Consider the following 19902-nt stretch of genomic DNA (forward strand, 5'->3'; position numbering starts at 1 on the left):
TTAAATATAATTATTTTTATTATAGTTGAAAGTATTAATATCAAACATATTATAATTTGTGTTCTAAATATTATTTGTTCAATTGTAATAAAAATGATAATATTTATACCCCAAATAATAGTATTGTTGATATTAATACTTTGAATTATAATAAAAATCAAAATATTCAGAACACAAATAATATTATTTTTAATATTAATACTTTCAATTATAACAAAAAACAATATTTATACCGCAAATAATAATATTTATACCACAAATAATACTATTTTTAGTAGTAATACTTTCAATGATAATAAAAATAATAATCTTTGTACCACAAATAATAATATTTTTTATATTAATACTTTGAACTACAATAAAAATAAATATTAACACTTTTAATTATAATAAAAATAAAAAAATTTGTACCGTAAATAATAATATTTATACCACAAATAATAATAGTTTTGATATTCATGCTTTGAACTATTGTAGAAATATTAATATTTATAACACAAATAATACTATTTTTAATATTAATACATTCAATTATAATAAAAAATAATATTTATGGTGGTTGGGCTGCCCTGCCCTTGCATTGGGTCAGACCTGAGTGCCATTTGGTGCTGGGGCTGACTTGCCCTGCCCTAGCGTGAGCTAGGGCAACGCCCCATAGTGGGGACACCTGGCGCCTAAGTTGCCTGTCCTTGCGCTGGGTCTGACCCGAGCACCACGTAGCGCTTGGGCTAGCTTGCCCTTGCCTTGGGCGAGAGCCAACCCGCTCCCCCATGTGGGGACACTTGGCTCTTGGACTGCTTGCCTTTGCGCTGGGATGACCCGAGCGCCACATGGTGCTGCGACTGGCTTGCCAAGGGCGCACAACCAGACCCGTGCGTCACATGGCGAGACTTGACACTTAGGTTGCCCTGCTTGTGCACCTGCGTCAGGACCCAATGGTAATAGGCCATTGTAAAGACCCAATTCGCTTAGATCCTACACCAAGACCCAATGGTAATGGGTCTTGCACTGGATCCAATACAAATGGTCCATTGTAGGACCAAATGGCAATGAGTCCTGCGCAGGATCCAATTCTAAAGGTTCTGTCTTAAGACCCAATTCGCTTGGGTCCTCGCTAATACCCAAATAATTCATGTTATAAATATTCTTTAGTTTTTTTAATATAATACTGTGTATTATAAATTTTATTATTTTTCTTATAATTCAAAGTGTACATAACAAAAATATTATTATTTGTGTTATAATCATCCTTGGAATTCTTAATATAATTATTTATGTTATAAATATAATTATTTTTATTATAATTAATATTATTAATAAAATAATTAATAAATTTGAAAAAATAATTATTATTAATATTAAAAAATATTATTTTTTGTATTATAAATTTTTACAGTATTTTTTATAAAAATAAAAAGTGAGTCCACTACATAGCGCGAGCATCCAACTAGTGTCTAACTATAACAAATCCAAAAGGATATGCAATGTATTTAAATATTCTAAATGAATAATCAAAGTCAAATATAAGTTCATTATAGAAGTTTAATCCAAGATTTTTCAATTATTATACCTAAACTTCTTTGACCTGAAGGTTTCCATGTCTTATATAAAAGATCTTTAATTTTGAAAACTCCAAGACTTTTCTTTAACACTTTGAACTTGATTTTGTATTTTCTAATTAAGCTATTCAATTCCACGTTCCACATATTGGATGAAAATATTTTTAGTGCATGCTTAATCCAATACTTATTATTTAGTGATTTATAGAAAATTTAAGCACAAGTTAGTACATAATATTACATATTTTGTTATCATTAAACATAAAGGTTATAAACCCTTAGAGCTAATAAAATGGTTTTAGATTAGAATCTCAATGCTATTGAATTACTTGGTTAAATTACTTAGCAATCATCTCAAGCTTAATTTTGACTCTTCATCAAACTTTGTCACAAAACTTATAATTTATTTGTTTTTGTTTTTCAAAAATATTTTTAAAAAAAATTTAAAAAAATTTATTTTTTTTTTTTGCTTCAAATTATTTTTTTGGTGTTTTCAAATCATTTTAATATACTAATATAAAAAATAAAAAAAATATTATGTCAATGTATTTCTAGACAAAAAGCATTTTGAAAAGTAATCACTACCATAATTTCAAATGAAATTTTAGTAATTTATGCTTCTAACGTGCCATTACAAGAGTAAAAGTTCGTATACACAATAGTGTGTTGAATCAATCAAATCAATTTGTTTTTATTTTTTTTTCAAAGTGTATTAGTTTAAAAACCTAATATAGAATTACTATATTTTTGTATTTGTTTGTAACTTAGTAATCTTTAGTAAATAAAGTAAAAATTTTCAATCTCATTAATCATAACAAAGGAAAAACTCCATTAATCATTTTGTACTTCCTGTTGTTAAATAAAATCACATATACTAATTGTCAATCATTTTAAAATCAATATGATTTAAGTGATATGGAAAAATGATAACAATATAAAATATTAAAAATAAAAATGATATCAAATTTAATATGATATATTAGTTAATATATATATTTTAATCTAAATAAATAAGATACAAGGTTGCGGAGGTGAATGATATATGCTTTTGAAGAACTAAAAGTTTTCGTCTATAAAAAAAATTAGAAACACATTTAAAAAGTATAATTTGAACATTTTTAATAATGATATTTTTTTCATAGCACATATACAGTATTATAAAACAACTTATTATTAAAAAACAATTTTTCAAATTTTGTTTTCCCATTACCAATTCAGAATTAATTTACGTTCCAAATTCCATTATAATTGAGTCTTCAAAAGCAGAGAAACCTTCCGTTCTCGTTATGTGACTTGTCTAAAATCTGTCGGACAATGCTGAATCATAATTACAGACGTGCCGCTGTGGATTATACAAATCTCCTTTGTCGATGAACATGTAGCTTAAATGACAATAGAGTTTTCAAAGATCTTACCTCTTCTCTGTAATAATAATAATACAAAAAAAAAGAAAACCTGGTTTGGGGAATTATAACCCATCAATTCCTTAAAAGTGTTACTTGTTTGTTGGGCTTAGGAAGATCCAATGGAGACTTTAAGCAACAATAATGGCAGAACCTAATGGATACCTGGGCCTGTGATACAAAATATACACACACACTCGATGCGAACCCATTAATGGTTTGTAATTTCTTGAGGTCACTTCTGTTCATCGTTTCCAAAATCACCTGGAACCTTTTTAACCTGTGAATGTGGCACATATGTAAGGATAACAGCATGGTAGAGTCTTGGTAATGGGGTACCTTACTAGATAGCCCAAAACTCAGTATCTTTCAATGGATTAAAGAAGAAGAAAAACAAGTTTTTTTGGTTGATGTGGAAGTAAACTTGTCATCATTGTGCATAATAGCTTTTGTTTTACAGCTCGGTGGAATCCTGATGATGGGTTATCTTATCATGTAGCCCAAAACTCATTGGACCTTTCAATGAATATTAAAAAAAAAAAAAAAAAAAAAATTAGTTGACGTTGAAGTCTAACTTGTCATGATTAATGCCTTTTAGATTAATGAATATCTCCCAACCAGGTGCCATGTTATTATATGCGTTTGGTATGCTCTTCTTTTTTCAATATTCTTAGATAGTTTTTTTTGCATTCCAAAATTAATTAAGATAGTGTCCAGAAGTATGGTAATTTGTGTTTTTATATGCATTTCACTTTAAAAAAAACATGAAAATGATGATTTTTTAGTGTTTTTTTTATATATAATTTGATGTGTTGGTATAAAAAAAACTGAAAAAATTATTTTAATATATTTTTAAATAAAAATTTACAAATCCAACCTAACATTACATGCTATGAATGTTATAGTCTAATAAATTGGTGAGGGACCAACCATCAACACCAGCCCTCCTTGTAGCTTTTTGGTTGTGTTTGACACATTATGTAGGAGGTTGAGTGTTCAAGCAAGGCTCAAGAGAGGGAAGAGGCTCAAGAGAGGGATAATATCAAGTATCTCATGGAAAAAATTCCAAGTACGAGGAATTGTTTTGCACCCCCACCCCCACATTAATCAGGCCTCACGCATGCTGCAAGCGAAGCGTCCTTGCTAGCTAGTGAAAAGATGCGCATAGATATGCAAGGAGGTTAGGAAGCACTTGCGCTGCTGCTGATTCCTTTGTTGGGTTAGGTGGCTCATAGCCCATGAATTATTAACCCAATGATTTTGACAGCTTCTCCTAGATTCTCTTCACATGACAAGTACTCTAGTCCTTGCTGCTTACTCTCATTGAGCTTCTCTTTTCCTAGTTTGCTTCTCTCTGGTTTGAGGTTTTCATAGCCTTCCACTGCCAGTTGTGGCACGCAGTCTACAGGCCACTCTATATTCTTAGCTCATTACCATTGTGACTATTAGCACCAGAGACCTCTAAACTGTGAGAAACTATTAACTCAAATCATAGAGGGTATAGACAATCAGCAGTGCCACAAGTGATTTCCTCTTGCAGCATCAACTATACCAGGTCATTATTTGCTAGTTGAGCACTACTATATACTCCTACAAATAAAGTATTGCCTTTGTCCCAAACCCATTACCAATTTTCCACACCTCTCCATGCATGGCCATCCTCCATGTCACATGGCTACTGTGTGTTGACATTATCATCTTTCACCGCCATGGTGGCTTTGCCAATGTATTTTTTAGGCATTGCGTATATTAGTATTTTTTTTTCCTTCTCAACTTTAGATATACAATTAAGCTATTAGAATTCCCTTGAGATAAAAGAAAAATTTGGCTTTGGTTAAGGGTTAGTTTAGAAAGAAAAAAAACAAGTTATTAATCTCAATAGAGTTCATGATCTTATTTGCGAGTTTGATGTGTTAACTCGAGTTATTAGATTCACAGGTTTAGCACGTTTACCCATCAAACCTAATTTTTTTATATAGTTTTTGGTCCTTTAATTTTTCTAATTGTTTTTTTCCACTCTTCTTCAATATTGTATTGATTGGGAAATGAAATTCATGATTTTATTTCCTTCTATATGGTTATTACGATCTTAAATAAACATCTTTTTTAAGATTCGTGTTCAATTTTACAAGCATCTAATTTTATCATAGAATTAAATAAAAATAATTTATAAAAATAATAAAAAATTATTAAACCCATTAAAGTTCATGATCTAGGTTGCAAGGTGATCGAAGTCGATTCAATCTAGCATCGTCTTCATATTAAAAAGCAAATTATCATCTTAATTTTTTTTTTAAATATATGTCATGTTTTTACCGGTCATCCAAGTTGTCTTTGGACGCATTAAATTGAATTATTCATCTTAGATCAGCTTCCACACGGTTTAATTCGAAATTTGAGCTAAGTAAGGAGTTGGGTTGTTATATTTCAAAATCAAACCATTTGATCCGATTAATGATATATACTACCAAAAAAAATCTCCATACTCTTAATTTTTTTTTTATAAGTTTAGAAAACAATAGTTTAACTAGCAACGGAGCGCGAACAAATATACTTGTGTGTTCTATTTGAGATGTTGTCATGAGGTAGTTTTGAAAATAATTTTTTATTTAAATCTTTTATAATGAAAAAAGATACATGTAAGAAAGACAATGATTTAAATTCTGAAAAGAAAATAGATGAATTTTTATTTTTTCATTAATGTATTTTTTTTTGTTTTTACACAAACATATCTTCTTTTTATTAATAACTTGTTTTTTGAATAAAAAGTTAAGTGTTATTAAAATAAATATTCATATTAATCTTAATCATAGAAAAAAAATATACGTACACAACAAAAACCGTTTTCATTTTTCACTACAAGAATTTTGCATATTACTGACAAATTATTTTGTCTATATTAAGACTTTGATTCTATCATAAATATTTTTACTGATGGAATTATAGATGGTTACTGTTTGTCGGGAAACTTATCAACAATGGTTTTTATTTTGTTGTTCAGTCTGTAGGTAGTAAAATCACTAATAAATTTATAGACAGCAAAAGCATGCCAAACAAAAAAAACTTACCGGTATAATTCTCTCGGTAATACCATCGATGACTATGGTATGTCACCAATTGAAAAAACTGTTTATAATTGCATCGTTGATTGATTTTCATACTATCAATGGACTGAATCTGTTAGTGATTTACCTATTATCAATAGCATTTTGTGTAAATTTTTTTAACTTCTTAAAATTCTTTGAGGGATTTTGTTTGTTTGTGACTTCGTTTGAAATAGCGAACAACATTTCATGTAATGTTTTTCAAATCTCTAGAACTCTCCAAAGGATTTAGTCTATTAGGAATTACATTAACAATTTGTTTTAATTCTTTTTTAGAAAAATTCAAATAAATAGACTAGAAAAAAATTCAAATAAAAAACCAAATATTTATTTCAAAATATTAGTTTGAATATAGTTCATTTAGATGACATGAGCTGAAGGAGGAGAGAGATCTTCGTCGGGACTAAGGGGCGAATAAGGTGGACCATATGTACTACTCATGTCTGACAATAACTCCATATACAATCGCCTAATTTCGGTCATCTCAACACTACGTCATTTTGTCTTAATACTAAATCAGGTTGTCAGAGCTTGAACTTGTAGTTGTACAATCACCTAGAACTCTAAAGATTGAGAGCTCGAACCCAATTTTGAGGATCTAATGGTCAATACACTATGACTCGTCCATAAATCCTCAGTTGTAGTATTTGAGATACTGTAAACCTGATTTCTATCAAGTCAACCAGATGATCCAACCTCCAACCATAAATTTAGATGAATTGTAGGATGGGTCGAATGAACATCCCCTTATCTCACTTGTAATTGAATGATATATGTTTTATGAAAAAAACATCTAGTCGCCTAATTTAAAAAATTAATAACTTAAGAATTTTTTTTTAAATCCAACTTACCATGAACTTCCAAGCTCAGTTATCCACGAGTTGTTGCATCCCGTTCCGATGATCATCATTTCGCACGTGAGTTTCTACATAAAGTTCTATCGGTCTTGATTCATGTCCAAGAGCCATAGCCTACAAAAGAAAACTGCTATTAGTTAAACATTTTCAAATAAAACAACAATTTTAATAAATAAATGTAATATAAAAAATCTTACCATTAGCATCACATGCGAAACAAATGGAATGGATCCGCCAATGACATTGTAATTAAACCATGAATCTCCCTATTTCGGTTCTCCACACTAGATTATGATAACCACATGAAACACTCAGATTTTATGTGTTGGATATAAGCTTCCTATATCTCTCTTCAAGACATGCAAAGGTTTGGAATCTCTCTAAACCGTAACGTTTCCCCAGCTCGAAAAACCTATTTCTTTAGCATATATATATTTTTTACGCCTCATATAAAAAATCACGCAACATATATGATAGAAATAAATTATTGGTTAAGATAATGAAAAATAAAATTTTAACATTGAAATAAAAATATAACATTTTAAATTAATTCTTACCGAGTTACGTTATGATTCTTCCAAACTCTCCTAGTAATAATGTTGTCAGCCCTATCCCAGTAAAATTTTTTCTTGCACTTCAAATTTGTAAAAGAGTTAATTCATTAAAATTTAAAAATTAACCAAATGAAAATAAAATAAAAAATTGTTTAAGTATATACTAACTTTGAACTTTTCAAACCATGCATCAATCATTGGTTTCTATTCATGATTTTTGAAAACTTAACTCTACTGAAACAATGACACTTCCATTAATGATTTAATTGTCAATGTTATTATGTGATGAACTTTACATTTAACTTGACATTCCTTTTGTTAATTCAAATTAATTATTCAAAAAATATTTATTGTTGTCAGACTTTCACTAAGCAATCTACTTCCCGGTATATACATATTGCTTAGAACAGACACCCCTCTAGGAGGTGGTATTAGACTCAATGAGTATGCATAGAGAGAGGGTGGATGTGCCTCAGGTGCTTGGTCATGGTCGGCACCTAGCGACTCATGGTGTCTGTATTATGTACTGATAACTTTTTTCTTGGTATCTATACTAATACCACTCCTAACAAAAAACATAATAAAATTTCAGCTAACTTTTACCCAAAAAACACTAAAAAATCCAAATCTAAATTCTTAGTTCTCTTACCTTTATTAGATTTAATATACAACAAGAAGCAAGCAAATTCAACAACTAATAATAGATTGGGAGAAAACAAACAAAGCCCCCTTTTTTTAATCCTTAAAGAACAATTCCTAGCACTCAAAGAAGTAAATAAATAAATAAATAAAAGACTGATCCATGAAAATCCAAGCTTGATGTAATTCTATAATTAAAAAAGAACCCCAAACAATAATCCATATAAACAAAATAAAATGGCAATTAAAGAAAAAAGAGGAAGAAGAAGGAGATTTACTTGGCTGAAGACCTTGCTGACATTAAAAAAAAGAGAGAAAGACTTAATGAAAACAAAATTCTCAAATAATAAGAACTAAACATGTAAAATTTAAAATTTAGTTGACCAAGCTGTAATTTTTTGCATCTCTTAAATAATGAAAACAAAATGCATGTTTTTTTTTTCTTAATTTTGGTTCTAGTTCTTTCATATTTTTTTTATAAGAATCAATAAGTACTACTATAAGATCCATTGTATGTTTCAAATGGATCGATTATAAAGGGGAAAAGCTAAGAAGATTAAAGAGGCATTCAATGAGCTGATTCATAACATTTGGGCTAAGTAAGCTTTGGGCTAAGTAAGCTTTGAGAATTCCTTTTAAGCTGGCGTCAAGCATGAAGTTGAATTCGAAGGAGGATGAAGGGTTAATGAATGTGATCCAAGCAAGATATAAGATTGTGTAACATATATTAGAGCTTGGCTACACAACTTTATGTTAATAGTCATAACTTTGAATAAAACTGTTAGATCAAGCTACAATTTTGCTAGAAGATTTTAAAAACTCTATTTTCAATAGAGTTAAAATTTTATAGCAATGAGAAATTGAAAGGGCATTTTGATAAGGTCTGAAAGTTATTATATGGGAATATATGAATTAGGCTTTTATTTATACAAGACCCAAGTTTTGTATTTTATTTTAAGTTAATTAGTTATTTAGATTTGATTTTCATCCAATTATTAATTAGAGTTTATTATTATTTAGGTCAGACTTATAAATACCTTTAATTTTTGGATGTGAAAAACAAATGATTGATATTGCATTAAAATTTATGCTATCAATCTTGCTTTTGGTTTTTCATTGAAGTTTCAATAACTTTTTCAAAAGATTATCTTCATGATATTCTAATCACATACCTTGAATTCTTGGTTCAAGTAATCAATGAGATAGGATTTTATAATTTGATTTTAGCTTTTTTAAGAAAGTTTTTCAATTATTAACTGTAGGTTTTTAGATTTTGTCCTTTAGATTCACATTATTTTTCATTGCAAGAAATTAAATTCTTTTTCCATAAAATTAATGGTAAATTAACCAAGGGAACATCCTTAATTTTTCATAATATTTACCTGTTTCGGAATGGATTTGTTCATGGGTTAGGCAGCAGGTCAATGTTGTCCATGACGTTTTTGGATAGAAGCCGAGTTCTCTCAAATTTGACAGATCTAAAAGCCTAGGCCCAGCCTGTGAACACCTCAAATTCAAAGCAAACTTTTGATGTTACCTTTGCTAGCACATATACTAGATATACGGTCAAATAGCCCTCGTAAATGAAGACATAAACACATGGAGATTATCAAACTTCCTTAATGGCAATACCTTTCCGAGAAGGTCAGTTTCTAATTATTAATTGGACCAAACAGTCAGTCACTACTATCACTTCATCTCCCAACTACTGCCACTTAAAATTGACATTAGAATAGTAAATTTACAAAAAGCTGAGTAAAAATGTATAGAATGATGGAGCAATCTTAATCAGAGGATGAGATAGATAAGTTAATGTTGTATATAATTCTGCTTTTGGGCATGATGTTATGAACGCCATGCCTAACCTAGAGCTAGCATTAGCTTATCAATTATACAATTGAGAAAACTTGATCCTTTGCATCTAAATTTTAGCAGCCGAGTTCCTTTATATAATAACTGCACCAAACTCTCATCATTAGCTACAATATAATTAGGATTGTATATAATTCTGAAAATAACCTTCTCATATTTGATTTTGTAAAAGATTTCTGTGTCGAGAGATTCGAAGTTGGAACTGTAGTCAGGCACTGCAGCCAATATACTAAAATCCAAGTCATCATGGAGCTGAAATCTATTTTAGTTTCAGTTCTTGTCAGGGAGATATCTTAATTTTCATTATATCTAAAGATCCCTCAGATCTCTCTGAGGAACTTAACAAAATCAGGATGTAAAATTGGAGCAAGCCATATATACCATACCAAATGCAACATCTAGTCCTGGTACATTACTCCTGTTTAAAGCAAATCTGAATTCATATTTTCATTTAATATCATCGTGCCTACATTTCTAACATTATGCAGGCATATGAACTATCTGCAACAGCGAACTATCTGCAATTATTTGACAATGTGTAGTATATCCAGAAGTTTAGGATATCACTGAATGCATTTCAAACATCAGCATTGGAAATTCCCAAACCCACAGCTCCTTCATTACATGGAACACTTCAAAGTCAACAAACATATAACCCAAAAGACCAATCACATAAACAAAATCCCAACATTACAATAGCAAAATCCCCCCCCTTCTCCTATACCATTGTACCCAACGCCCCCCAGCAATTTTTTTTTTCCCATAAAAAGAAAGTATAAAAGACAAAAAATGAAAAAGAAGTGCCTCGTCTGATATTGATTATGGACTGAAACATATACCCCCTAACCCCAACCTAATAACAAGGACTAGTACATTAGGAGAAAATAAAAAGAAAAGGAAAAGAGACTTGTCATGCATATATACATACAGATTAAGGAAAGTCCAGTCCAGCACTAGCTGGAAAGTTGCACCAAATAGTAGTGGATATCATGTAGTGTACATGATATTAATGATCGTGGTTATGGTAGCTGTGTTGATGAGAGGGAAGAGGATCCGAGGTTCGTCTCAGTGCAAATGGGATTTCTCAACCTTGAAAATAAAACCAATAGGCTGATCTTGCAGCTGACATGATCTCTCTGATCCAAGCTCCTCTCATCTGTAATTTCCTTCCACACCTGTCTTATACCCTTGTTAAGAGAAATCCATCCTCAATTTGAGTACCATGAACCGCACTAGAAACAGAAGTAAAACGAAAAAAAATCAAGTAGCTTAAAGAAGATCATACCAAGATCACTAACCAAGAGGGAGATATCTAAAATGAAAGAAATGGGTTTTTGGTAGAGCTAGATCAAAGAAGTACTGAAGATCCCATATTAGCTGGATCATGCCATGAACCGACACTTGTGGTGGTGTTCCAATACATTGAAGGATCTGACAAGCCAGCTTGTTCTATCTGATTCTGGCATGGCACATTCCAGTCCAACCTATTTTGATTATGCTCAGTTTTCACCCCTTTCACACCAATCCCAGATTCACTATTGCCATTCATTTGCAACTCCTCGAAGGGTACTGTCAAGCTTTGAAAGTAGTTAGGAGCTCTAGTACTCTCTTTGATACCACTATTGGTGAACTTTTGTTGGTTAAAGCTAGAGGCAAGCAAAGAAGCTATAGTAGGAGAAGTTGTGTTGGTGGAAGTTGTGGAGGAGTCAAAGAGATTGGAATAACTTGAAAGAAGTGAATTTGAAGTGACCACATCTTGTATTTGCTTAGTAGGGTTAAACCCATTAGCATCATTAGTACTCATGATTCCTGATGAAAACCCTAAAGCAAGAGCATTTAACTGAGGCTGGAGATTGTGATACCCAGAAACAGCTGAATCCATCCTTGGATTGAACCTACCAGGAAATGGAAGGTTCATCTCTGATGGGTTACTGCCAGATAACCCATAAAACAAAGGATTAATATGATTTGAAGTTGAAGAAATATGGTCAATTGGGGTTTGAGAGTTAGGGTTTGCACTAGAAACTGAATTACTAGCTCCTCCAGCGGCTGAGGCTGGTCTCTTGACACGCTTGTTCTTTCTACATCCACCACCAACAGGAACATTCCTTAAAGTGCCACCTCTTGTCCAGTATCTCTTACAAGCCTTGCAAAAGTGTCTTGGCTGAGATAAGCTGTAGTTGTTATAGTAACAGAACTTGGTGTTTGAGGAGTCACAACGAGGACATTTAAGAGCTTGCTGCAGCTGCTGCTGCTGCTGTGGTTGCGAAAGTACTTCTTGGCTTGGTCTCTCCATTTGTTTACTTGTTGATGCCATCAGGCTTTTCTCATCTATCTGATTCTGCACCAAAGAGAAAAGGAAAGAAAAAAAAAGAAACACATCAAGAGTGGTGTTTTTATTAGAGTAAAAATAACAACACAAGATAGATATTCTCTTCCAAAAGCTAAGAAACAAAAAAATGGGTCATGTTTTGTCTAATAATTGAGAGAGAGAGAGAGAGAGAGAGGAGGAGGAGGAGGGGTAAAGAACCTGTGGCCATGCGTTAGTAGTTGAAGAGATTACAACCATCTTCTCACAGTTGCCTAGCATTTCTTCTCTCGAAGGAATCATTGAAACAAAGAGTAAACAGACAAAGACCAGGTGGGGACGCGAGTCTCTCTTGATGGGAGTACAAATATTGTCACATACATAGAGAGAAAGAGAGTATGCATGTGTGTTAGATTAATTAGCATAACATGAGATTTTGTGTGATTTAACTAGTGAGACTTTCACGTGATGGGGCCTGAAATCGAATTTGGGTATATGATTTTTCTAATGAAACTATTAAAAAATTTAAAAAAAAAACAAGAAAGGAAGAAAGAATGTGAAAGAATATATGGAGGGACATACAATATATTCAAAATCCAAGAAAAAGACAGGGAGGTATAGTAGAGCTAGAGATGAATCTTTGAGTTGTTCAAGAAAGAACATTAACATATGCGACTGAGAGACTACACATTCCACATCACTACGTAACATTCCTTTGTTTTAGATAGATATCCATAGATACATAGAGGGAATCCCTAGAGCCCAAGACCCAATGCAGTCACTAGCCAAGTCACAAAGCAAATCCCACTTCCACTTTATTTTCTTGTATTTATTCAATATATATTGTATAGTATGTGAACGCATCCGCCATAAAAATTATGCTCGACGTCGACTTTGACAAGTACTTATTATGTTGCTCCTAAAAGAAAAAACACATCCCATCCATAACTAGATCCAATGTTCACTTGCTTTTGATGGGATATCAATATACAGCAAAATGAAACGTTCCGATCAAGCACAATGTGACTATTTATTTAAAGAGTGTCTTGCTCTTGTTTTCTTCCCCCTTCTGGAAGAATGATGAAGCATCGTCATGTTTGACAAGTATAAGCACATAAGCTGTTGTAGGATTATCAATTATGTATGGCCTTAATATTTCTTACACGTGAGTGTGTATTTACTATATTAGTAGCAACAATAATACTAATATTGTCAAGAATCACCTTGGAGATATCAAAAGTTGTGAGGTAGTGAGCTATTGGATGTTACTGCCTTTTCTTCTTTTTAATGGGTATGAGACTGACTATTCAATTTTTGTGGAGAAAGTGAAAATTCCAAGAGAAACAGGACAACAGGACTCCATGTGGGGGAGTCCAATTAAGTTACATCTCAGTCTCAAAGCATAGAAATGACCATGCTTTATTCCCGAGGGCTTCATCTTGCATGCAGTGCTTCTTTGTTCTCTCACCATATTTATGTCTTTAAAAATAAATAAATAAATAAAGAGAGAAACCGTTAACAGGGTTAGTCAGAGAGAGGGAGGGAGAGGGAGAGGGAGGAGCCATGTGGTGAGCAGCTCAGCTACAAGGAAAAAAAGAAGGGAAAAGCAAAGCATAGCTTGGGGAACATATGGATTTTGTAGTCTTTCAAGGGATCTTCTCCTCCTCCCTACCATCCCATCATTATTCTTCCGCAGTCCTGACCCTAATTAACTTTTGATCTTTGGTTAATTAAAATATATAGTACTAATCACATTGCTTAATGTTCACTAGCTAGGGCTACTACTTGCACATAATTTTATCACGCTTTAAAGTACTGTGGCTGGAAATTTAGACGTTAAAAATAGGAAATTAACATGTCAAGGCAGTTTTACAGATTCGGCTGTCAGTTTAGTCTTTTTATTTCTTGGAGAATAATTAGACAAGTAGTTTAACTACTAGATGTGCGTAATCCAGTGTTATTTCTACGAAGCAAAATTAAGTGCGGAATTCAAGTTCAAGATCTTGTTTGGATAAATTAATTATTACACCTTCTCTATTTATGCATCAACTAAACCAATCACATTGCATTGCATATATTAAAGGGGCAGGACAATTTTGGTCTAATTGTTTTTTTTTCTCTAAACACGTCTAATTCAATTAAATACTAATTAAGTGTTAGCAATTTTAGGGGTAAACTGTAATTTACACATCAATTAAATACTAATTAAGTGTTAGCACGTTCTCTTGTATATTTGTTAAAAAAAAATTAATTAAAGTTATGTTTTTCAATTCTACACTTTTTCCATCTTTTGTTATGAAAATACTCTTAAAACACTAAAAAAAATGATTTAAAAATAATAATAAGAAAAGCTTGAAAACCCAACAAATTAAAAGTAGAAAATTGAAAAACTTGAAAACTCCAAAAAACTTGAAATCCCAACAAATTAAAAGTAGAAAAGTGAAAAAGTTGAAAACTTCCTCGCCAATTAAATAAAAAGTTTCAAAAATATTGAAAATAGATAAAGTACGTACTTGAAAGAGTACACATGACATCACAAGTTATGCAGGTAGATTAACATATTTCACCACCAAAAATTCAATAAATATAAATAGAATTACTATCGGTTTTTTTATTTTTTGATATTTTACAGTGATATTTATCAATATAACTTTTTTTATCATTAAAATCATTAGTATTTGCTGACATAAACAATTTGTCGGTATATACCAAAGGAATCCCAAACAGAATAAAAAGAATTAATAAAACAAGTTGTGCAATGACGTATAAGTTTTTGTGGACAATTTTACCGATGTAATTATAGTCGGATTCAAACTAGGTTGTCCATATAGTGACGTGTCAAAAACATCGATAGAATTTCCAATGGAGTGATAGATGAAATAATTCCGTCGGCAATTTCATCAGTAAGATTTACTATATGACTAGGCATCGACCTCCCCTCCCATATTTATCCTTATTTATCCCCTTACATATAAACAACCCCCTCAACATTAACAACTAGCTCCCCCCTACCCCAAACATCATCCCTCATCTCAACACAAATTTTTCTAGTCTCAGCATCCGTGTTCTGATTTAGTGCGGATTTTTTTATTTTTACTAAGTAAATCTATCCTTTTTTTTTATTAATTTTAATATAATTTTAAAATGTCAATTTTATTATTGAATTTTTTTTAGTATATGTATTTTGTTTGGATATTTACTTGTTTTATTGTTTTTTCTCAAACATGTAATATGAATTTATAATTTTGTACTTGTTTGTTTTAGATTTTGAAAAAATTTATTTGTTTGTAAATTGTTGAAACTTATGTTAAATTACCGACTTAGGTGTGTTGTGATGAAATAAATAATGGCTTATTTAACGGGTCCATTTTAATTTTTGTCAATTTTATTGTTGATTTGTAATTTCTATAAGTTAATGCGTATAAATTTATATGTATGTAGATAATTGATAATGAATATCTAAGAGAAGTTTGATATTAAGTTTGATAATCTTCAGCTAAACCAATATTTTTTGAAAATTTATTTACTTAACATAATTAATACATGTTGTCATCATTATTTTATAAAGGTTCGATAGAAGTCATGGATGATTGTTCATAGATGTATCGAGATTCACCCCAAGAATTGCGAAGGATGGATTATTAATGGGGTTCAGAGTTTTATTAATTTCGCAACATTTATTCCGAGAAATATTAGTGGAGGCGGTATTAGGTGTCCATGCAGGAGGTGTAAAAATAAAAAGGTTATTTATCCAGATTTTGTAACGATGCATCTTCTACACAAAGGGTTCATGAAGGATTACCTGTATTGGTATACACACAGAGAACTATTTCTTCGTAACGAGAGCACGGTAGAAAAGATGATCAGGTCAACTTCTAGTGCTAGAAACGTGCATGAAGTTGTAAATGACAACAATAATCCTTACATGAATATGGCTACAGATGGAATGAGAATGAATCAAGGTAACAATAGTCAATGTGAGATCATAAAAGAAGAACCTAATGCAAACGCGGCCAGGTTTTTTGATCTTTTAAAAGATTTTGATGAACCATTATGGAATGGTTGTACAAGTCACACTAAATTATAGATCGTTGCACAAGTGTTTATCATCAAGTCGGATTATGGGTTAAGTGGGGCTGGTTATGACAAAATTATAGAATGGACGAAAAACATTTTACCTGAAAGGAACAGGTTGAAAGAGAATTTCTATGTTGCTAAGTCCATGATGAAAATCATCGGTTTAGGATACTAGAAAATCAACATGTGTCTAAATTTCTACATGTTGTATTACCTTGAAAATGCTGAGCTAACTAAGTGCATGACATGTGGGCATTCTTGTTACAAACCCAGAACTGACATGGGAAAGACTTTTATAGCTTTTGTAGCATATAAAAACTTAGACACTTCTCAATCACGTCTAGACTGCAGAGGTTATTCATGTCACCAAAGACTCTTGAGCACATGGCATGGCACCAATCACATGATGCGGTGGATGGAGTGATGGTGCATCCTTCTGATGGTGAAGCATGAAAACACTTTAACAGTGTGCATCCTCACTTTTCAACTGAATCAAGGAAAGTGCGTCTTGGGCTATATATAGACAGATTCAACTTATTTTATGCTACGAGACTGGTTACGCGAAAGGAAAGACATTATCACCCTTTAAACGTTTTACCTAAGGTAGACTACATTGCTGGTTTTATCTTAAACTGCTAAGTGTTTATTGTATGATACTTTTCATGGTTTGCCTAGGATATTCCTAACTCTGGCACCAATGAATATTCACCTATGAATATTTCCAACTCTGATGTTGGTAAATATTACGTAACCTAAAAAGTATGGTATTCTTGACTCTGGCGCCAATGAATAAATCTCTAAAATTTAGACTAAAAGAAAGGGAAACTATATTTTATATTTTTTACATTTCATTTTTTAGGGGTTGGATCTAGCTAGCCCAACTATATCATTAGCCTAAACCAATGACCTAGTTTGGCCGAGTCACGCGTGGATTGATTCACGCGTGCACACCCAGCCATAGGTGAATTATAATTGTTGAAACGATAATAGTGAATTAAAATTGCTTACCTATAGACGAAGACGATGGAAACTGAGATGAGGATGTGAGGCTGTTGTTTGTCAACACTCCTTTCTTCACTTCAACTTCTCTCTGTTCATTGTATCTCAGCCTCGTGTGCCCCTGGTTTGCGTTTCTGTCCTCTATTAGCGTTTCGAGGTCTTCCCTGGTTTCCTCTATTCTGTGATGTTATTGTTTATATTCTTTGGTTCTATCTGTTTGTATATGCTCTCTGTGTGTCCTCGTGTGGCTTCCTTCCCCCTGTTTGTGGGTCTGTTTATTGTCCATTGTTCGTCCTATTTTTTTTGCCAAAAGCCCCTCATCTATGTGCCTTCTGGTTTTCTATCCTGTGTTTGTTCCTTTATCCTCCTATTCACGTCAGTCCTGTCTCTACTAAGAAGATAAGGTTGTTGCTGTTATGGCGGGTGCATGCTCACGGTGCACAATTCTAGTTGCTGGAGCTGGAGGAGGCGTGCAATGCTGGTCCGCAGAGAGGAAGCTTGGTGCTGAGGGAGCAAAAGTGTAGGTTGCTGTTATATCGGGTTGTTGCTATTGCCGGTTTGAAGGCTGGTGTTCGGTTGAGGAGGATAGCTCTCATTGTTGGTGAAGGAACAAAATCTATTATACTTGAGGAAGTCTATTATGTATAAGAAACAAAATTCCAATCAAACTTATTCTTTCTTTTTAAAATATAAATTTAATAAAGAATTAAATTTGAAAACGGATAACTATTATTATCTTGATGATAAAAAAAAGAAGAATAATAAAAGCACATTGTAGTCCATAATTTCCCCACAAGTTGACAAATCATATTTTTCATCGAAATAAATCCCTAATCTTTTAATTTTAAATTTTAATCTCGGTAAGATTAAATTAAAAGCCACCGAGCTAAAATTAAGTTATAATAAAGATGATTGTCATGTCAATAATGTAGTTAAGGAGGATGAGTAAGGTGAACCAATAAACCCAACAATGAGACCTCTTGTTCTTGAAATTAAAGATGCTAATGGATCTGCTCATATGATAAGCTTTTGTTGGGTTTTGAGTCATAGGAAATTAGGCTTAAGTACTGAGTTGGAACTTTAAAAAATGTTCTGAACCAAAGGCTCATTTAATCAATGCAGTTAAGCGGTGACATGTAAGAAATTCACTTCAATATAAAGTGGCATGTAACTACAACTTATGTGAAGTTACAGTATAAGCATAAACCATCATGTCAATGGTATTTGTGTGAGGGATATTACAAGAATTATGATTCATTTGAGATTTCAAAATTAAAAGAGCCCCGTACTTGTCATAATCCAATAGTTATGTAAGTTCACTAACATGTTGACTCTAATTTGTTTGCTAATATGATGTTGACCATTATCAAAGCTGAAAAAAGTATTAAAATTGCAACAAGTCAAGCTACTATCCATATAGTTTTTTTTTGTATGGTATATCGTATAAAAAAGCTTGGTTAGCTAAATAGAAAATATTATAAAGGTTGTTTGGATCACATAAAGAGTCTTTTCAAATGCTGCCTATGATCCTATTAGCTTTGAAAGAATTAAATCGTAGTACAGTTATTGAATGAGATCATAAGATGGTGGATGATGATATAAGCAATATTAAGAAGATTAATATGGGCATTTGGACCTTCAATTCAAGGGTTTTAATATTGTCGTCCACTAATAAGTATTGACGGCACTCACTTATATGAAAAGTACAAGGAAAAAAAAATCTTGATTGGAGTTTCTTATAACATAAATAATGGGGGTTTTCCATTGTTTCATGCTTTGGTGAATAAGAAACGAATAACAAATTAACATGGTTTTTATACATGTCACGAGAAGATGTACTCGATTAAGTATAATTTTAGATAGACATGCGATAATTAAGAATGCTATGTCATTAATATGGATTGAACTGGATAGGTATCATCATTATTGTTCTAGCCACTTTGTGAGTAACTTCAACAAAAGATTTAAAGATGTGGCATTCAAAAAACTTTTAAATAAGATGTGCCAATAACCTTCAAGATTAAAAATTTAATATTATGTATAATGATATGGTTGACATGACTGATTAAATTAAAGAATAGCTTGAGATTAAATCAATAGAGAGATGAGCACTGTCATATAATGGTGGTCATCATTATGGAAGTATAACCACAAATTTATCAGAGATTTTAAAAGATCTCTTGAAAAGTGTTCATGGTTTTCTTATAATGGCTACGAAGCAAATTACCTTTTTTTTAAGACTAATAAATATTTTGTTAATTAAAAAGTTGCAGTTGATAATTGCATTAGTTGTGGTGTATTATAGCCTTCGCAAGTGCTTGCTGATATTCTTGTTGATGCATCAAAATCAAGATCACTTGTTGCGAGTATATTTAATATCATGTATGGTGTTTTCAAGTTGAGACCACTCATTTACTGGTAGTCAAAAAGAGTTTTGATGAACGATATGATTTAATCAAAAAATGTGTAAATGTGGTAAATGACAGTTGTATCATCGGCCATGTTCACATCTCATTGTATGTTATACATT

The 19902-nt window shown here is 31.9% G+C and overlaps 1 protein-coding gene across 1 annotated transcript; it reads right to left on the reverse strand.

Moving 5' to 3' along the window:
* Positions 1 to 10578: 10578 nt before the first annotated feature.
* Positions 10579 to 12718, reverse strand: LOC133703850 (dof zinc finger protein DOF1.4-like). The gene is made up of 2 exons (XM_062128554.1): positions 12519 to 12718; positions 10579 to 12329 (listed from the first exon to the last, which is right to left on the reverse strand). Exons 1-2 carry the CDS (start codon positions 12597 to 12599, stop codon positions 11337 to 11339), a joined length of 1074 nt encoding a protein of 357 aa, XP_061984538.1. The 5' UTR covers positions 12600 to 12718; the 3' UTR covers positions 10579 to 11336.
* Between the last annotated feature and the right edge of the window lie 7184 nt (positions 12719 to 19902).

Source organism: Populus nigra, chromosome 9 (assembly GCF_951802175.1).
Source record: "Populus nigra chromosome 9, ddPopNigr1.1, whole genome shotgun sequence".
Taxonomy (NCBI): domain Eukaryota; kingdom Viridiplantae; phylum Streptophyta; class Magnoliopsida; order Malpighiales; family Salicaceae; genus Populus; species Populus nigra.